The sequence below is a fragment of the Aspergillus chevalieri genome, chromosome 1 (genome assembly GCF_016861735.1).
Source record: "Aspergillus chevalieri M1 DNA, chromosome 1, nearly complete sequence".
Lineage (NCBI taxonomy): Eukaryota > Fungi > Ascomycota > Eurotiomycetes > Eurotiales > Aspergillaceae > Aspergillus > Aspergillus chevalieri.
The window spans coordinates 4629861-4648101 of NC_057362.1; the positions used below are offsets into that span (position 1 = coordinate 4629861).

Below are 18241 nucleotides of genomic sequence, written 5' to 3' on the forward strand. Positions count from 1 at the left end.
GAGAATATGTTCGCAGCAGTATAATACGAGGAAGTTACGAAGATAGGGACCTTCCCTGTCGCTGCGACGTGTTTGTAGCTGCACCTTCGGTAGCTGAGGTTACTTGCGTTTCATTGCTTGATGTTTGAGTTCTGATACTTGTTTGAAATAGTACTCAATGTCAATATCATTACTTTCCAGTCTTCGACCCAATATGAATAGGCCGTTTATTATTTCTTGTACTATTACCGAACAGAGCCTGTCTAGAAGATGAACCAAATCGGAGTAACCGTACGGAGTTTTAGTTAGCTATTATAGTAGCCTGAGGCGCCGAGACTAGGCTATGTCGATCATGGAGTGGCGCTAAACCCAATAGAAATCCACTCGCCCGCATCCAGACAATCTCCAAGCTTGGAACGACCAGACAGAGTCCACAGCAAAAGACAGCCGATTGGGAGACACACGTCAACGATCTGACATATCCTCGCCTCAATTACGAATTCCGCTCATTTCTGCCCCAATATGCCTTCTCAATCCGTTTTCTTAGCACGCCCACGAAGTACATCACTTCATCTTCTCAATCTACCCTATTGCACCCTTCTAGTTATCCTCAAAATAAAGCCACCATGAGCGACATCAGCAACCACCATCGCGGCTTTAGCGAATGCAAGAAACAACGCAAATCGCGCCGTGCAAGACACAATGGCCAGAAACAAGCACACCAGTCCCGAAATCACAACCACAATTTCAATGACAGCGACAACCGCACCAACGGATGCACCAGTGACGACAACAAAAGCATCGCCAGCACCACCAGCAACGGCAACCGTAACAATCATAACAATACCTCCAGCCAACGCTGCTGGGACTGGATGATGGTAGGCGGCACGAACCACTACGCCAAAAACCGCTCTGCATTTCTCACCTACCGTCGCGCACCGTGCAAAATCGGGCGCACACGAGTCCTCGGCGTCGGAACCGTCAAGCTAGACCTCGTGCGCAGCCCCAAGGATCCAAGCACTTACACCCTCATCCTACATGATGTGCTGCACATCCCCGAGGCCGTGTGCAATGGCATCAGCATCAACCCTGACTTTATGGGTGCGGGGAACTATGGGATCTCGTGGGATGATAAGCGCATATATGATGCGGATACTGAGGAGCCGTGTTGGTATGCGAAGGCGTTTCATGATGATGGATCGATGAGGTGTGTTCTTGCGGGGGATCCGAGGGGGACGACGTTTTTGGAGAAGGATGGGAGTTATGCGTTGAGTGTTAATGCGTCGGATGAGGAGTTGGAGGTTTTGGGGAGGAGGGTTGAGAATCGGAGTTTGTTATGATTTCTGCGTTTTTGTAGGATGGCAGCCGACTGCTTTTTATGGCGTTGGGTTCTGGTACATTGATAATTGAGTAAACATTCATCGATAACGCTATCATATACAGCAGACCATGTCCGTATCATACACTTTGTACATCACTAAATCATAAAAAGATAATGCGCCATAAGCGCATTCAATTATATATACAAGAATATAATTTCATCTGGTCCAACTGAACCGACGACTCATTCCACGTCCATAAGAACATCACTCATGATATGAAGCACATACGAAAACTTGCGCACGCTCCACTTCCCCGTATCTTTCAAAAGGCCAGCATAATCCAGCAAAATGCGTCGAGCAGACTGGTACCCGCCTTGGAACGGTATCCCGCGAAGGTACACTGTACCCCCGTTCCGGATAAAGCTGACAGCTGCGTCATCGGTGGCTGAGAGAGCCGAACTGCCTCGCGGCTCCATGAAGCTTGTAAACCCTTCCGTCCCCACTTTCTGCCAGTCGACGTCGTCTAGTAGCTCGATTGAGGCAGTTCCTACTTGTGATGATTCGCTAGGACTGGGTACCATGAATGTGTATAAGCCCAGCACAAGGGCCGCTGAGAAAAGGGAGAAGACGGTATGGAATGTCGTGTGATCTGATGCTTTGCGATTGATCATCGCTTTATAGATATGTGCTGCGTGTAGGCATGCTCTCCGGGCTGCTGGTGTCTGCGACCAAGCGGCGATATCGTCGAGCGCTTGGCGGGCTGGCCCTGGACCTGCACGTCCTGCGGCCACGTGGAAGATTTGAATATCTGCAGTAAGCATCATGCACATGTTGTGCCACATGATGGCGGCATTGGGGTTTAGCCGCTCCAGTATTTCGCCGTATTTGCTTACTACTTGAAGCTGCAGGGAGGGCAAGCACCTGGCTCGACCGTCCATTGCGTATGTGTGGCAGGGTGCAAATGGATAGTTTGCCCGGTTGGATAGCAGACGATGATAGGCGCCTGAAAGCCGTAATTGGATTGTGGCCAGTATACCATGCATGCTAAAATCTTCAATAGGGCTGTCAAATGTCGGAATATTAATCACCTCTGATGGGGCCATCACTGTCGGTGCCAACATCCGTTTCCCACTTTGAACTAGCTGATTCCAGCGCGTCGAGTCGTATGCCTGGAAGAGCGCTTCATCGCATGGGAGAATGAACTGAATTGAGTCTGGGACGATAATGGGACTCGTATTCAAGAACGAAGAATACCAAGAGTCCAGAGTCAACAGCCCAGTGATCAACCTCTTCGCGGATTCCACTCTACTCCAAGCTTTCCACCGGGTATCTGTGTCAACGATCGACTCAAACAGACTCATGTCCAAGATTTGGCCCTCGGTCGCTGCAAAAAGCCCATCTCTCTGTGCTGTAGAGAGTAGATTGACGTATAACATCTGGCATTGTTCGAGGTGTTCCTTTTCTCCGGTCATTGCGGCAAGGTTAAGGAAAAGAAGAACAGTTGCATATGTCGATATCGTCTCTAATAGGTTCTCAAATCCACTAGAGCATCTTCCCAATTCCGCCATTACTCTATTGAGGACAAATGGGAAGTTCTTGATCACAAAATTTGTAGTTCCTCTTGTGCCCAGCATAATCATGCCAATGAAGCACATCACATAAAGTAACGGAAGTCGTGTATTTTTCGCTGAAAAAGTAGGGATATGAACAAAAGGCATGAGCGGATGGAAGTTGCGGAAGTAAAGATCGAGCGCCATATCCAAGATTTCCGCGGGAGGAAAGTATGGCATAGTGCGTATAGTAGAATCCAAAGATGTCGGTGAGATAGGGTTGTTCTGCTGAGATTGGGAAGGCAATTGGCCAAATGTTGCTTGAAGACGTTGCTTGCATTGCTCATCTAACCCATACCGCGAGCCCTGCAGTCGATCTGAATGATTGTCGAGTAGATCAACAGTAGGCACTGCGAATATATTTGCCAAGTCACTGCAAGCTACATCTCCCCATAAGTTGTTCATCGGCCGTCGCCCAGCATTGGATGGCGCAAGCCAGAAGCGCTGTACTTTGGCAAAGCGCTCATTGGGGATGTTTTCGGAATTGACGCTGTCAGCGGAGGGTCTATATTGACGGTCCGGATATACGGAGAAGTTATTCTCAGCCAGACCAGGATTCGAATCCCGCATCAGATCCAACGATCCATGCTGGGAACTTGCATCCCCACGTGGTTCCAGCCACAGCTGCATGATATCATTGGGTATGGTGCCAAACATAGCTTCATTGTGAGAATGCTCCGGTGTTACCCCATTCCACGACATATAGGCTTGTCTGTTATCCACCATCATTGGATTGGCATCTGGTTCGGTTCGCGCATGTTGATGGGCCGAGATATCTGCGAGGAAGTCTAAGGACGAAGGCGGGATGGCTGTGGCCGCTGATAGAGGAGGTAGTTCTTGGGGTGTAACTGGTGCATTCGCGAACTGGTTTGCGCCTTTCGTGGATGTGCTATGAGGTAGCTGCTGGCTATTATCATCGAGGGCGATGGTGGGCGAGGTTCCAGTGATGGTTGAAGGGCGGCGGTCAGAGGCTGCGGAGGGTTTCCTTCCCGGTCCGTTCGCGTTCTGGGGATTATGCCCTTTGGCATGGCGACTCAGGACATCACTAAGTCCAACGTGTTAGAACTGTCTCCAGCGTTCAATCAGACACGTGCAATGACCGAAAGTCAGGATTCGAGACGCACCTCCGTGAGAACCGTTTATGGCAAACATTGCACTCGTACGGGCGTTCGTTCGTATCTAACCAAGCTGTCAGTAAATATAGCTACCACGCAACTCAGAATCCTAAACAAATACTGACGCGACCGTTCATGGCGCTTGAAATGCTCCGTCTTCTTGAACCGGCGATCACAAATGGTACACTTTTTCAACACCATGACGCCGCGGAGGATAAAGAAACTGGATCAAGGCATGGGAAGCATCGTGGATAATTGAAACATTAGTATAATCAGTAGTAGATGAGCAGAAAAGCGACGGTGAAGAAAGGTGAAGAACAAAAAGTGAGGGGAGAACGTGTAAATGTTGGAGGATTGGCGTTCAGATTGAGAAACGGTCAGGTCTCGTCATTACGGTACAGCGCTAGCCTTGTCGGGAATGATCGATAATATTCATGTGGAGAGTTGAAGGATATGTAATGTAAGCTTCTGTATAGCTAGTTACATACGATACCGGATATAACCGAGGCCAGCAAGAACCGTAGGATTACTAAATTTGACATAATAGCCGAGGACGTTGCGAGGAAATGGTGTATAAGGCCAGAATAAGTCCAGTTTAAGAGATTAAAGAAAACTGAGCCTGAGCTGTCATCGTGCGGTGAAAAATGGCCTACGGAGAACGACCGAGTATGCGGAACTGTATTTGGAGTAGTATGGCACTATGATTGGCAATGAAGGATGGTTTATAGGTACAATGACAGGTGCTATGTGGATCAGGTATCATTATCGTCATGCCTATGTACAAGTATCTATATCGTTTACTCGCGGATGAACAGCGAGGCTACACCCATTCCGGTACTAGAGAAGTCAGTATACACTGTTTTCATCACTGCAATTGATACAGGGCGCTTACCTAGCACACATGCTCACAATACCCATCTCAGTATCCTGCTTCAGCATCTCCGCCAGCAACGTAGCAACCTGTCGGGTACCAGTAGCACCAATGGGGTGACCTAGGGCAATAGCACCACCGTTGGGATTAACCTTGGCCATGTCGATGCCCAGCTCGCGCACACAGTAGATGCTCTGGCTGGCGAAGGCTTCGTTCAGTTCGAAGATGCCAACGTCGCTCTGCTCAATGCCGCAGTATCTGTAGAGGTTTCGGATAGCGAAAACGGGCGAGATACCCATTTCGTCGGGGTTGTTGCCGGCCACCTGAGTACCGGCGAAGCGTGCAATGGGCTTCAAGCCGTGGGCGTCTGCCCAGGCGCGGCTAGCGAGGATGGTTGTCGAGGCACCGTCGGAAATTTGCGACCTTTCATTTAGTTAGTTTCATCCAGTCTTCAAATGCGGTAAGGGACATACGAGTTACCAGCCGTGCTGGCCCCTCCCTCAAGGACAGCCTTGAGACCCGACAACTTCTCGTAAGTCACGCCATGGCGAACACCCTCGTCATGCTCAACCAGCTTGGTTGTCTCTTCCTTCGTCTCCGGGTTGATATGACGCGCATTGATCGGGACAATCTCATCCGCAAACCGTCCCGACTTCTGCGCCTCACTAGCCCGTCGCTGACTCTCCACCGCGAACTCGTCCTGCTCCTTCCGACCAACATTGTACCGTGCCGCAACATTCTCCGAAGTCTTCAACATGGGAAGGATGCAGTCCTTGGCATCCTTAACCGGCGAGTCCTTGAGCACTGGCGAAATATCAACAGGAATAGCCCGGGTCGCGTAATTCCGCGTCATGCTCTCAACACCACCAGCCAAACCAACATCAATCTGTCCAACCAAAATCGAGTTCGCAACATGCGTCAATGCCTGCAAACTGCTAGAGCACTGACGGTTAACGGTATGGAAGGTAGTCGAGTTAGGGAAACCAGCGTGGTTGAGCGCCATGCGGCCAGTCTTAGCGAAACCCAGCTCAGCCAGGACATTTCCGATCATAGCGTCGTTGACATCGCCAGGGTTGATGTTGGCTTTCTTGACGGCGGCTTGCATAACGGGCATTAGGATTTCCTCGGGGTAGGAGTCTTTGAAGCCGCCCTTGTAGGCGCGCCCGATGGGACTGCGGACGGAGGACAGGACGACCACATCTTGTGGTGTCTTTGTGAGAATTTCTTTGGCGCCTCTGATTAACATTTTCGTGGCGGGTATGTGTACAACTGGTGAGGAGGGAAGAGAGATCGGAGTGGCGTGGGGCTTAAATACAACTAGGCCGCCCCACGTGAGAGCTCTTTACCGGTGCTGGAGCCGATATGGAGGTACCAGGCAAGTGTCAGAAATTGTGCCATTTTTGTGCTCTGTGGTTGTGAAATGGTACTCCGAAGTACTATCGCTATGCTTGTGCACAAAGCATCCATTGATGTTTACGCCGAAGTTCTACTTTGTACCCCGGATTATCAACTCCACATCTAATCTGATAACGATGAACAATTCTAAAACGATGCACACAAGCAGCTATAGCATTGCGCAGATACTCAATGACACCGTTCCTCTCTTTATACAGTAGCAGCACTCAAGCATATGCTACTGCTACTATCCCTGTACTCTCCTGTGGTCTATTGTCTATGCCGATTTCGTCCCGATGGTAAGCCGAATGTCTGTTGCCGATGCGCTTCCCGATCGGAAGGTATTACGATACACACAGGTCTATTGCAAGGCACAGCACTCATGATGCTATTCCGCTGATATTACCGCGATCTATGCAGTGACCATATTAATCAAATTGAGTCAAAGAGACCTAATAAATAATCTGACTGGCATTTACTAGTTTAGATGTCCCTGATATCTTATGAACGTACAAATAGCTTACAATACAATACAATACCGGCTTCCGAACCGGCAAAAAGCAGTCCCATAACCAGCCCGGATAAGCGCTTAGTCGGCTCTTCTCTATCTGATGTAGCCGAATGGCGATATGGTTCTCGATTTAATTTACCTTCAATTCCTCTTCTCTTCTCTTCATTATCTCAATTGCCTCTGATATAGCATCTAATACAGTACTGCAGGATGACGAGACCGTCCCCTGCAGTTGCGGCATTCCGCCCGCTCTGGCGGCGGAATTTTTCCGTGTCAACATCTAAACGTGGGATTGATAAAGTATGCCCCTCCGCGAACGAAGCCGTCCAGGACATGAAGGGTTCCTCGACCCTCCTGGTTGGTGGTTTTGGCTTCTCCGGTGTTCCCAATACCCTGATCAATGCGGTGCGTGATCGTCCTGAGGTTAAGGGTCTTACGGTTGTTTCGAACAATGCGGGCATGCCCGGTGCTGGTCTCGGTATGTCAATGTGACCTTTGAATTGGAGATAGTGAGAGAGAGTGAAGACTAACTTATGCAGGGCAATTGCTCGAAACTGGTCAAATCAGCAAGATGATTGCGTCCTTCATTGGTGAAAACAAAGTCTTCGAGAAAATGTATCTCAGCGGCGACCTCTCCCTCGAACTCACTCCCCAAGGCAGCATTGCAGAGAAGTGTGCCTCTGGTGCTGCCGGTGTCCCTGCATTCTATACACCTGCGGCTTACGGAACAATCATACAAACTGGTGAACTCCCCGTGCGTTATAACAAGGACGGAACGGTTGCGGAAAAGTCCAAACCCAAGGAAACTCGTGTTTTCAACGGCAAGGAATACGTTTTGGAAGAAGCTATCTTCGGTGACTACGCACTGGTTAAGGTGCACAAGGCCGACAAACTGGGTAACTGCCAATTCCGCAAGGCTATGAACAACTTCAACGAGTCTATGGCGAAGAACGCCAAGTTTACAATTGTTGAAGCGGAACACGTTGTCGACGTCGGTGAAATCGCTCCGGAAAATGTCCACTTGCAAGGTATCTATGTCAACAAGGTCGTTCAGAGCACTGAGAAGACCATGATTGAGAAGGCTACCTTTGCCAAGGACCCCGCTGAGATGCTCAAGGCTGGTTCTGGTGATGCTACTGCCCGTCGGGAACGTATCGTCAAGCGTGCGGCTAAGGAATTCAAGGATGGAATGTATGTTAACCTTGGTATTGGTATGCCTTTGATTGCTCCTTCATATCTCCCTGAGGGTGTCGAGGTTGTCCTTCAAGCCGAGAACGGTATCCTGGGTCTGGGTGGCTACCCCCAGCCCGGTGAGGAGGACCCCGACCTGATCAACCCTGGCAAGGAGACTGTCACTTTGGGCACTGGTGCTTCGCTTTTCGGCTCTCATGAGAGTTTCGGTATGATTCGCGCTGGTCGTATTGATCTCACTATGCTTGGTGCTCTGCAGGTCAGCCAGTACGGAGGTATGTAACCCTGGAGTCTCTTCCATTTGATCAGTCCTAACGACAGCAGACCTCGCCAACTTCATGCTCCCCGGTAAGGTCAAGGGTGTCGGTGGCGCCATGGATCTGGTCGCCAACCCCGAGAAGACCCGGGTCGTTGTGACCATGGAACACGTCGACAAGAAGGGTAACCCCAAGATCCTCCCTGGTAAGTCCCCTCATCGTGTCACATCACACCCTAATTCCCAACTAATGTAATACAGAATGCTCCTTCCCTCTTACTGGTCCCCGCTGCGTGTGGAAGATCATCACCGACCTGGCTGTCTTCAACGTCAGCCCTACTGAGGGGTTGACTCTCGTCGAGCATGCTGAGGGTGTCTCGGTTGATGAGATCCGCAGCAAGACTGCTGCTCCTTTCAAGGTTGCCGATGACTTGAAGCCTATGCTGTAAATGAGACAGACGATGGTATGTTTTTAAACATTAATACCTTTTGTATAGATTGAATAGATTATACACTTTTTAAACCACGGTCGAATTATCGGTGTAGATGGTTAGAGCCTACTCCTAACGCTGACTTTGTCCTGTTTCTTGCTATAGTATTGGGTCATGTCATATCTGAGCACCTCCAGTCCCTAGTCACATTAACGATAGCAACACCAAACAAAGGAGTATCAACCTACCATAGCCAATTCCCTCGCAAGTACCTCATCCCCCTCAGCCTTCACACAAAGCCTAAAAAATTCATCATTCTCTCGCGCTGTGTTTGCATCCCGCTCACGCAGCCGTCGAAAATGCTCTCTAGATGCGGGATCAATCACATCCTTCCAAATCTTCCTCCGCATCTCACTATATTTATCCAAGATGCCGTCATCAGCCAGACCCAGATGGATACCCATTAGCGCGTCGAAGAGACTGCCTGCGTCTGCGATGCCACCGGCGAGACCTAGACCGCCGCTATTATTGCACAAGTTAGCATCTGCAGTTTTCCGGGTCCCAAGGAATATGTACAATGGATTACAAACATGCGCCGCATCTGCAGCAAAAACCACCCGACCCACTCGAAACGATGGCGTACACCGCTGCTGCATCTGATACGGACTGATACTCGTGATTTGGTAGTCACCTGGTTTGGGGCTTCCCGGGAGAATCTCCTGATAACGCATCGGTTGGCGGGCGATGTATTCTTCGCGCGTGAGGCTGGGGGTTTCGCCGTATGTTACACGGTAGAGTCCATCTTTCGTGATGCGGGCGGCCAAGTAGAAATTCTTAGGGTGGATGAGAGTTAGAGTAACGTACATTTGTAGCAACGAGTTGTGCGTTCAATGTCTCGCCTGGATACCCAGGTCCGAACAACTCTCGTCGCACGGTACTACTCGCCCCATCACATCCAAGAACGTAATCCGCCTCGAACCTGTTCTTACCATTTCCCGTCTCAACATCCACCCAAGCCTTATCCCCATCCTGCCCCACCTTAACAACCCTATGCGACCACCTCACTCTTGCCGTAGGTTGTCGCTGCAGATGCTCATACAAAATCTCTCCCAATTGACCCAATGGAAGCACAACCATCGAATGTTGTTTGCGCTCCTTGGCATACGATCAAGAGGCAAAGTAGCCACTGCTTCCGTGTCGATCTTCCTCCAGACCATTTTCTTGTGATTGATCCCGCGGGCCGTGACATCGTCGAGGACGCCAGCACGGTCGAGATCGTAGGCTGCGGGAGAGGCGTAGTGTGCTGCGCGGGGTTGTTTGTCGAGTATTGCGCCGGCGTCGAGGAGGTCAACGTAGATCCCTTGTTTGGCGCGGAGGAGGCCCAGGATTAGGCCGGTGGGGCCTGCGCCGACTATAATCATCTGGGATTGGGTTAGGATGTGGTGGTATGACACGGATTAGTCCTTTACCTTGTTCAATGGCATTGTGAGAGCCCTTTGACTATCAACCCGGTGAACGGTAGAATACTAGCATTTTATAGCAGGGGCCAGCTAGAATGCCTCGTATTTACAACGCAAAGATCCCTTTGCGGCTCATGTCGTGGGACCGGATTGAACCCGACATGAATTTGATCGTCGCGGACTGAGTTCGGTGACAGATGACATTTGTTCCAATTGGCGAATGACTGAGGCTTGCAAAGGACTAAAATATAGAGAAAACTGTTGAACGTGTACCATCTCGGCTAAAATTTCTCGCGTGAAAAGTTGACATGTACCGCGATGCCATGTCTCCTATCAGGAAAAGACGAAACCGTAGAGCTGTCATCACCACAAAAATTGCTTCTGGAATTTGATTGGCGGAGCCCCGGTCCATAAACTGGGCTCTTGCGATGTATGGTGGGTGCCTGCCTGTCTCGGAGAATTTAGTAGTGAGGATTCATGCAATGATGTTCCTGTACTTCTTTGACGTTTCCTAGACTGGCCTGTGCTTGGGTTTTCTTGCAAACGCAAGGGTGGAGATGCAGCTGTATGTACAGTGAGAGACGCCTCAGATGGAGCTGTTCTGGGCTCGAATTCTAAAGAATCATCGTAACGACCACGAGCATCAACATCGCTCTGATTTAACTCGTATCTTTGCGCGTGTTTGCTCATTGCATTACTCGTTGATGGCTCAGACGGGACTCTGCCCTGCTCATTTGTCGAACCAGACATCTCCCGAGTGCAATCCTGCTGCCATTCTCGAACATTCTCAGCCGTTACCAACGGATACCGCATCCAATATTCAGTTCCCTTTTTGCCCAGCCGCGAAAAAGGCGCATAGCCGTTCGCGTTGCTTGATTGATCTCGGGACAGCGTTGATGCCAATTGAGCATCCGAAATCTGCGACAGCACTTTTAACAGCACGGTCTCGGTTTCATGTAGACGATTTTCGAGTACTTCAATATAGCCTTTTGCGGGACCTCTGCGAATCATTAGATCAGTCTTCGGATCTCGACTACCTGTCGACTGGAGCGTACCGTTTGAGCTGCTCCGGCCAATCACAGGGGCGATTATGTTCAAGACATTGCGTGCAAACTGGCCTGTCTCTGTAAGTATAGCCTATTTTGAGTGATCGATATACCAGTACTCACTTTCCTCCGCTGCACTATGAGTAAATTAGCAAAAGATCCAATTCCCAAATCGTCTTGCAACAGGCTTACCTTTTGCTTCCGCGAACGACAGGCGTTGCAGGCAATTGTGATCCGGGACGTCTTTTTCGCGTTCGAGGGAGGCATGATTTTGTCTTGGTATATCCAAGTTTTACCAAAGATGCCCTGTAGAGAAAGACAGCATTATAAAGTCAAGTCGTAGTAACGCCAAAAACGGCACGTCGGCTGAAGGTTTAACCGAGAAATTTTCACAGGTTCCATCTTCAACCTCTGTATAGTATAACAGAAGCCAGCCTTCCGATAGTAATATTGAAACGGCCTCCTGCCTAATCAAGGTGCGTTTCTAGGTATGTTATCAATATATAATGTCCGGGCATCATGGTGACGCTGTACAGCAGGGCTGACTTACCGGATTCCATTTCCAGACATACTCCGTGATGTCCTATCTCGCCAATATCTCACCCCTCGAAAACAAGCACTGAAAGACCATGTTCTGCCTTGACAACATAAAATGCTTGTTCGGAAATCTCTCACGAGCTCTGATAGTTGTTTCCAGGCGCTTTCAGGCGAGGATACTTATTCGCCACGGAGACCGGACATTTGAAGACAAGGAGTCTCGAGGAGGAAGCTTTGACAGAAGAACGGGCCTCATCATCTGCCGTTCCATGGATAACGATTGCCCAGAGTCTAGACAGCCGGTCGGTGTACCTACACTGTTCTGAACAGCCTGCACTATGCAAGATCTGGCGATCGAACACGGAAGAATATACGGTCTGAGCAGAAGTCAGACAGGAGATAAAAATCGGTCTGTTCTGAAGCATGTTTCGCCTTTTTCATAATTTGAAATAAAGAAAAAGAATCAAATTTCCGGAATCCAGCACGGATTCGCTGAAACAGTTTGACACTCGGAAAGCTGCATACGGCCAGCTTCTTTTTTCTTTCCATGCAGGTACGCGATAAGCAAATATCCAGATCGAAACATGACGTACCACATGCTTGCGATGTCGGCCATGGATGGTGGAGTCGGCGTCATGGACGACAGTTTGATGCAAACATCTCCTAGGCCAAGCAACAGATGTCTCTCTTTTTTCATTCACTGTCTTTGTGGACAGTGAATATAATATGACGCGATTGACCAGTGAATGGCAGCCTCCGATAAGGATTATAAATACCGGCTGCATTCTCTAAAGGTTTCCTCTCCTCAACGTTTCTCTTCCCACTGACAAGTTTCTCAAACTCATTCCAGCACCATGGCACCGCAGATCGAGGACAGCCCTATCTCGCCGCAGCTTTACTCTCTAGGCAAGGCTGCGACTTCTGAATCTCGCTTTGACTCTCTCTCTATCCTTCCCAAGGACGAACCGTTCGCCCTGCACAGTGAATACCTCAATGACCCGCATCCCAACAAGGTCAACTTGGGCATAGGCGTCTATCGTACCGAAAATGGAGGCCCATGGCCTTTGAACGTCGTTGAAGAGGCGGAGGCACAGTTGCATCAAGAGAGGGACGAGGGAAGGCACGAATATCTGACCATTCAGGGTGACTTGGGCTTCCTTCCCTTGGCGCGTGATTTAGCCTTCAGCTTCCAGGAGCATGAACTGGGTCTGCATCGCGGGGACAAGGACCGCATTGTGTCTATCCAGACTGTCTCTGGCACTGGAGCGAACCGAGTGGGTGCTGAATTCCTTGCGCGCTCTCTCAAGCCACGTACTGTTTGGATCCCCGAACCCACCTGGGGCAACCACCACGCCATATGGGAGCTCGCGCAGGTGCCGATCAAAACCTATCCGTATTACGATTTCGAAGGCAAATGCTTCAACTACGGAGAGACGGTGCAACTTCTTGCAAACGAAGCCAAGGGAGGCGACATTGTAATCTTCCATGCCTGCGCCCACAACCCTACTGGCGCTGACCCGAGCAAAGAACAGTGGATGCAACTGGCGAACCTCTGTCAGACCAAGAGCCTTTTCCCGTTCTTCGACCTCGCTTACCAGGGATTCGCATCCGGCAGTCTCGAAGAGGACGCTTGGGCTATTCGCCATTTCCTACAATCCCGCCCCCAACTCGAGTTCTGCGTCGCGCAGTCTTTCTCCAAGAACTTCGGTCTTTACGGTCAGCGTACCGGTGCGTTGCATGTCGTGACTCTCAGTGACACTGGAAAGGTCCCGCAGGCGGTTCTGGCGAATCTCAACCTTCTCGCTCGCAGTGAGTACGGCATGGCGCCTCGTGGTGGATCGGACATTGTCAAGACTGTCCTTGGTTCCAAGGAATTGAGGGAGAAGTGGCATGGCGATTTGAAGCACATGAGCGGACGGATCATTGCAATGCGACAGGCTTTGTACGATGAATTGATCCGTTTGGGTACGCCGGGCACATGGGAGCACATTTTGTCTCAGGTGAGCTTATCTTCCATTATGATTTTGGCTCTGTTACTGACTGTGTTTAGATTGGCATGTTTACGTACACGGGATTGACTGCGAGCCAAGCCCTTGCCATCCGCGAGCGCCACCATATCTACATGCTTCAATCCGGCCGTATCTCCATGTCTGGCTGTAAGTCCAAGCAATCATCCAGTCGCATAAGCTTTCCCCTAACAATTATTATAGTGAACAGCAAGAACGTGTGCTACACCGCGAGGGCCATTGATGACGTCGTCCGCACTGTCTCGTAGACGACATCTTCATTTTCTGTTTCACCATATCTACTGTACAATAGAGGGCGGTTACTTTCTGGATTTTAAAACACATAGATAAAATGGATTTAGATCGTTACACATGAGAAATGAGAAATGAGAAATGACAAGGCTTTCCAAGCTGCAATTCGCCTACGTTGTACAACTGGGGCGATAATCCTTTCGTGTGGCACTGCTGACATCCAGACGAAACCCATCATTGCAATTGGCCTCCTCGTATACGAAGTATCCACAGAGAAGGCCTCTAACAAAACCGATTATAAAAATCTGGTTTCTTTCTTAAGAAGGGCCGCTGTACCTCGTATTCTGCCCCCCCCGGTTTACATTCAACAATCGCACTCAATCGCCATGGCCGGAATGATGAAGGCCGCAATCTGCAAGCAGGCGTGTTTCCTTTACTTTTTTTTTACAGGTCAATATATCTAAAACAAATAACAGGCAAAAGCTCCCCTTGTAATCGAGGAAATTCCCATTCCCGAACCAAGCGGCCGCGAGATACGAGTTCGCGTCAAAGCCGCCTCGCTATGCCATTCCGACCTGACCATCATAACAGGCGAAGGGCCTGCCGAAGTGAGGAACATATTTCCCGTTATCCTGGGTCATGAAGCTGTCTCTGTCATCGACAAACTCGGTCCCGAAGCAACGCCGTATGGATTCCATGAAGGTGATCTTGTCGGAGCATCCCTGTGGCACAACATGTGCTTGAATTGCAACGAATGCAAGACTGCCGGGCCGGACTTCTGTCCCACTAGGGAGTCATTAGGCATTACTCGTCCGGGAAACTTTGCGGAGTATACCTTGATTGACCCGGCGAGTGCGTCACTGATTTCTCGCCCGGGTGTTGACCCAAGTGTCGAGATCCCTCCGCCGGCAGCCCTGTCGCCGCTGTTCTGTGCTGGGATTACTGTTTGGGATGGTTTAGAGCGAGCTCATATCCGCCCCGGCGAGACTGTAGCGGTTGTCGGGGCAGGAGGCTTGGGAGAGCTAGCAGTTCGATATGCCCAAGCGCTGGGAGCGAAGGTGCTGGCACTCGACGTGCGGGATGACCAATTGCAGGCGTGTAAGGAATATGCGGATGGGGTTATCAACACATACTCCCTCAGCCCTGTTGCTCTGAAGGAGAAGATCGCACAAGTGAGCGGACGTGGCACTGTTGATGTTGCGCTTGTGACGGCCGGCGCTGCGGCTGCGTATGAGGCGGGACTGAGCATCCTCAAGCCGGAAGGGAAACTAATTGCTGCTGGAATACCTCTGGAGATTTTGCCTTTGCCTATTCTTCAAGTTACCTTCCAGGCGATTCAGTATGTTCTTCTACGCTGTCTTCGTACGAGTTCTAACTGACAAGAAACAGGATCATTGGATGCAGGTCCACCGGACAAGCAGGAGTACAAAAATGCTTGGATTTCTCACTTCGAAAGAAGATTCTTCCAAGGGTTAACCCGAGGAAGTTTCGGTTGGAAGAGATCAACGAGATGATAGCCCTCATGGAGGCCAACCAAGTACAGGACGGCCGCATGGTGATCGAATTTCCATGGTGATAAGATGGCAATATACGATGTTTTCCTGCATGCATGCATCGGCTACCACGCTTCCGTACAAGTAAATAGTAATTGTACACAGCTCGCCTGTGATTCCCATTCATTTGTGAGAAATCAGTTAGTGGTTAGAGGAGATCTGAGCCTGGTCAACGACCCGCTGACTAAGCGCCAAATCTTCACGACTTCAATTCGCGCAGTTTCATGAGACTATTTTCTCTATCTACAGCTACCTTTAAGAAAATCTGCATTGCTCATTATGCTACTTCCAGGATGGAATCGTCGGATTTCGTGCCTGGTGCGTCAGAAACGGGTTCCCTGACAGCCCATTCCAACGAAGAGAGCCAGTTCGTCGGCAGCTCCAGTGGCGTTTATTTCATCAACACAGTCCGACAGGCTTTTTCGCAGAATCTCAATCAATCTGCAGGATCTTCACCATCTGGACATGGCTTTCCTCAACCGGAAGATACGCTTGTGGGCAGCGAAGACTCGCCGCGGGATAAACACCATGCCCCGGCTTCAACTGCAGCGTCGCCTTCCAGGGCCGGTGACTCAGAGACTATGAGCCCATGGAAATATGCACCAGCAGTGTCTGTACATCTGGGTAGTGCTCCTCCGGTTGGGATGGCAAAGGAGCTTATGATGACGTATTTCAAAGTCTGGCATCCGCTGTTCCCTTTTCTGCATGGTCCGACGTTCTTGCAGGCTATGGAATTGCTTTACTCGGAAGATGCGCCGGATACTACTGCCGCTAACCAGACGCCATTTCTTGATCACCGAAACGCTTGTTGGACTACCATCTTTCAATGTGTCTTCAACCTGGCAAGTTTTCTGCGACCTGATCTCCATCTGCCGCCGGAGTCCCAAATCGAATCTCCCAGTAGCATGTACCCCCTACTGGGTACGTTGTCATGCAGGCATGATATTCCCTCCTTGCAAGCCCTACTAGCAGCACAGCTATACCTGGTCGCGAGAATGTCGCTTCGAACCGCGTCGACTGTTGGTGGTTGCATCCTGCGATCCATGCTGCACGCGGGACTCCATCGTTGTCCGTTCCGGTACAAGGAACTCTCGTCGCATGATAGGCAGCTACGTAAGAGGATATTCTGGTGTGCATATGCGATTGATCGGTATCTGAGTCAGGCTCTTGGTCTGCCCCTTGGTATTCAGGATTCAGATATCGACGTCTGTCCTCCCGGGGCTCCAGAAATCCATCTTCCTGGGATTCATGGGACCCAATGCTTACTCTTATTTGGGAGGACACCTTCTGAAACTAACACGAGTCGAAGCACAAGGCCGGACAAGATGTTAAACCAGGAAACAGAAGACAAGCGCAAAAGGGAAGCTGCTCTAGCAAGTTACGTGGAGTCCGGAAAGCTCACTGGTCAAGCACTGGAGCTATTTCACAAATCAGTCCTTGTTCGCTCCATCCGGCGGAGTTCTGTTCTCTTTCTGGCTTCGGACGTCCATAGATGGTGGAATAGCCTTCCACGAGAACTACAAGGGAATCCTGCGAAAGCAGACGCAACCGTTCCTGCCGCTCCGTCTTCCGCATCGCCGCTCACAGATAAGCCGTTCGACTTTGGTCCATTTTTTACTGTACTTTATCAACATCTCATCCTCTTGATCAATCGGCCTTTCCTGTCTCTTGCCCCATCTACTCCGGAATTCTGTTCTGCGCTACAGACCTGCATTGGAGCTGCTCGGGGAATTCTTGCGGCTTTGAGAAGCCAGGTTGATGGAAAGCAGGAGCTGTTCTGGCCTGGCTTTCTCTCTGCTGCTTGGATGTCGGGCCTTGTCCTCGCTTTTGCCTGTCAACTGAAGCAATATGTCTTGTCTAAGGGCTCACAGTAAGTCCATCCCATGCGTTATGATCCATTCTAGTAATGATTCTCATCAAACCACAACAGGGAGATAAATGAGTGCTTGGAATTCCTCTATATTATGTCTCCGCAATGGGAAACAGCTAGGCACTGCCATTCAGCACTATCGTTACTATTTAGTAATATACGGCAGTCGGCACAGGAGCCGCAAGGGTATCGTCACCGAGCTGAAGACGAAGGATCAGCCACCAATACGAACAAGAAGCGAAGACTCGACAATAATCCCTCATATTACGCTGACGGACAAGAACAGATGCGCCCTTCATTGGTCCCTAACCCCAATCTCGAGGAGCAGCAGCAACAATCCACAATCAATCCCGTTTCTCAGTCACCGGAACCGAATCAAGAACTCGTCAATTCGTACGACCCCACTTCTATCTCCGCAGACGCTGCTACTGCGGACAATGGCTTCACAGAAGCAGATAACAATCGTCTCTTTTACTTCTCTGATGGTACGACCTCCAACCCCGGACAAGGACCGGGATTAAGCGGGGTGGGAAATTTCGACCTCAACATGGTGGATTTGTTCCAGGCTCCATCGAATTTTGATTCGCTTTTCGATCTGTTCGGACAGCAATACCCGAGTTTCTAGTTGTTCTCCGACTCCGTCCTCCGCACTCCGGATGAAAGCTTGTTTGCTCGGTCAGATTCCGGCGGACAGTACCCGATGCATTTACTAGCCAATCTCCACATTGCGATTGCATTCTGCGAACAAAGTAATAGAACAAGCATTCTTAGACTCCACACTTGGGTGTTTATCCCCAGGCCTCGTGCGAGATTGACGAATTTCCCCGTGATTGCCG

General features: G+C 50.0%; 10 protein-coding genes across 10 annotated transcripts; 5 read left to right on the top strand and 5 right to left on the bottom strand.

The window, feature by feature from the left end:
* Positions 1-605: 605 nt before the first annotated feature.
* ACHE_11583S (uncharacterized protein) lies at positions 606-1319 on the top strand (the record flags this gene model as incomplete). Its single annotated transcript, XM_043276168.1, has 1 exon — positions 606-1319. One exon carries the CDS (start codon positions 606-608, stop codon positions 1317-1319), a length of 714 nt encoding a protein of 237 aa, XP_043132703.1.
* A 224-nt stretch (positions 1320-1543) lies between these two features.
* ACHE_11584A (FTFMHR domain-containing protein) lies at positions 1544-4227 on the bottom strand (the record flags this gene model as incomplete). Its single annotated transcript, XM_043276169.1, has 3 exons — positions 1544-3956; positions 4036-4090; positions 4152-4227. 3 exons carry the CDS (start codon positions 4225-4227, stop codon positions 1544-1546), a joined length of 2544 nt encoding a protein of 847 aa, XP_043132704.1.
* Positions 4228-4823: 596 nt separating this feature from the next.
* ACHE_11585A (thiolase family protein) lies at positions 4824-6143 on the bottom strand (the record flags this gene model as incomplete). Its single annotated transcript, XM_043276170.1, has 3 exons — positions 4824-4863; positions 4919-5320; positions 5371-6143. 3 exons carry the CDS (start codon positions 6141-6143, stop codon positions 4824-4826), a joined length of 1215 nt encoding a protein of 404 aa, XP_043132705.1.
* An 870-nt stretch (positions 6144-7013) lies between these two features.
* Positions 7014-8699, top strand: ACHE_11586S (3-oxoacid CoA-transferase; the record flags this gene model as incomplete). The annotated part of the gene is made up of 4 exons (XM_043276171.1): positions 7014-7281; positions 7343-8269; positions 8319-8456; positions 8512-8699. 4 exons carry the CDS (start codon positions 7014-7016, stop codon positions 8697-8699), a joined length of 1521 nt encoding a protein of 506 aa, XP_043132706.1.
* A 101-nt stretch (positions 8700-8800) lies between these two features.
* On the bottom strand, positions 8801-9547 carry ACHE_11587A (uncharacterized protein; the record flags this gene model as incomplete). Its single annotated transcript, XM_043276172.1, has 3 exons — positions 8801-8881; positions 8930-9203; positions 9258-9547. The coding sequence occupies 3 exons, from the start codon at positions 9545-9547 to the stop codon at positions 8801-8803; spliced, it is 645 nt and encodes a 214-aa protein (XP_043132707.1).
* A 195-nt stretch (positions 9548-9742) lies between these two features.
* Positions 9743-10165, bottom strand: ACHE_11588A (FAD-dependent oxidoreductase; the record flags this gene model as incomplete). Its single annotated transcript, XM_043276173.1, has 2 exons — positions 9743-10102; positions 10151-10165. 2 exons carry the CDS (start codon positions 10163-10165, stop codon positions 9743-9745), a joined length of 375 nt encoding a protein of 124 aa, XP_043132708.1.
* A 437-nt stretch (positions 10166-10602) lies between these two features.
* ACHE_11589A (Zn(II)2Cys6 transcription factor domain-containing protein) lies at positions 10603-11454 on the bottom strand (the record flags this gene model as incomplete). The annotated part of the gene is made up of 5 exons (XM_043276174.1): positions 10603-10662; positions 10715-11141; positions 11197-11259; positions 11311-11324; positions 11380-11454. The coding sequence occupies 5 exons, from the start codon at positions 11452-11454 to the stop codon at positions 10603-10605; spliced, it is 639 nt and encodes a 212-aa protein (XP_043132709.1).
* A 1124-nt stretch (positions 11455-12578) lies between these two features.
* On the top strand, positions 12579-13999 carry ACHE_11590S (putative aspartate aminotransferase; the record flags this gene model as incomplete). The annotated part of the gene is made up of 3 exons (XM_043276176.1): positions 12579-13724; positions 13775-13880; positions 13935-13999. The coding sequence occupies 3 exons, from the start codon at positions 12579-12581 to the stop codon at positions 13997-13999; spliced, it is 1317 nt and encodes a 438-aa protein (XP_043132710.1).
* A 369-nt stretch (positions 14000-14368) lies between these two features.
* ACHE_11591S (alcohol dehydrogenase catalytic domain-containing protein) lies at positions 14369-15558 on the top strand (the record flags this gene model as incomplete). The annotated part of the gene is made up of 3 exons (XM_043276177.1): positions 14369-14404; positions 14459-15321; positions 15372-15558. The coding sequence occupies 3 exons, from the start codon at positions 14369-14371 to the stop codon at positions 15556-15558; spliced, it is 1086 nt and encodes a 361-aa protein (XP_043132711.1).
* Positions 15559-15828: 270 nt separating this feature from the next.
* Positions 15829-18030, top strand: ACHE_11592S (transcription factor domain-containing protein; the record flags this gene model as incomplete). The annotated part of the gene is made up of 2 exons (XM_043276178.1): positions 15829-17405; positions 17466-18030. 2 exons carry the CDS (start codon positions 15829-15831, stop codon positions 18028-18030), a joined length of 2142 nt encoding a protein of 713 aa, XP_043132712.1.
* Between the last annotated feature and the right edge of the window lie 211 nt (positions 18031-18241).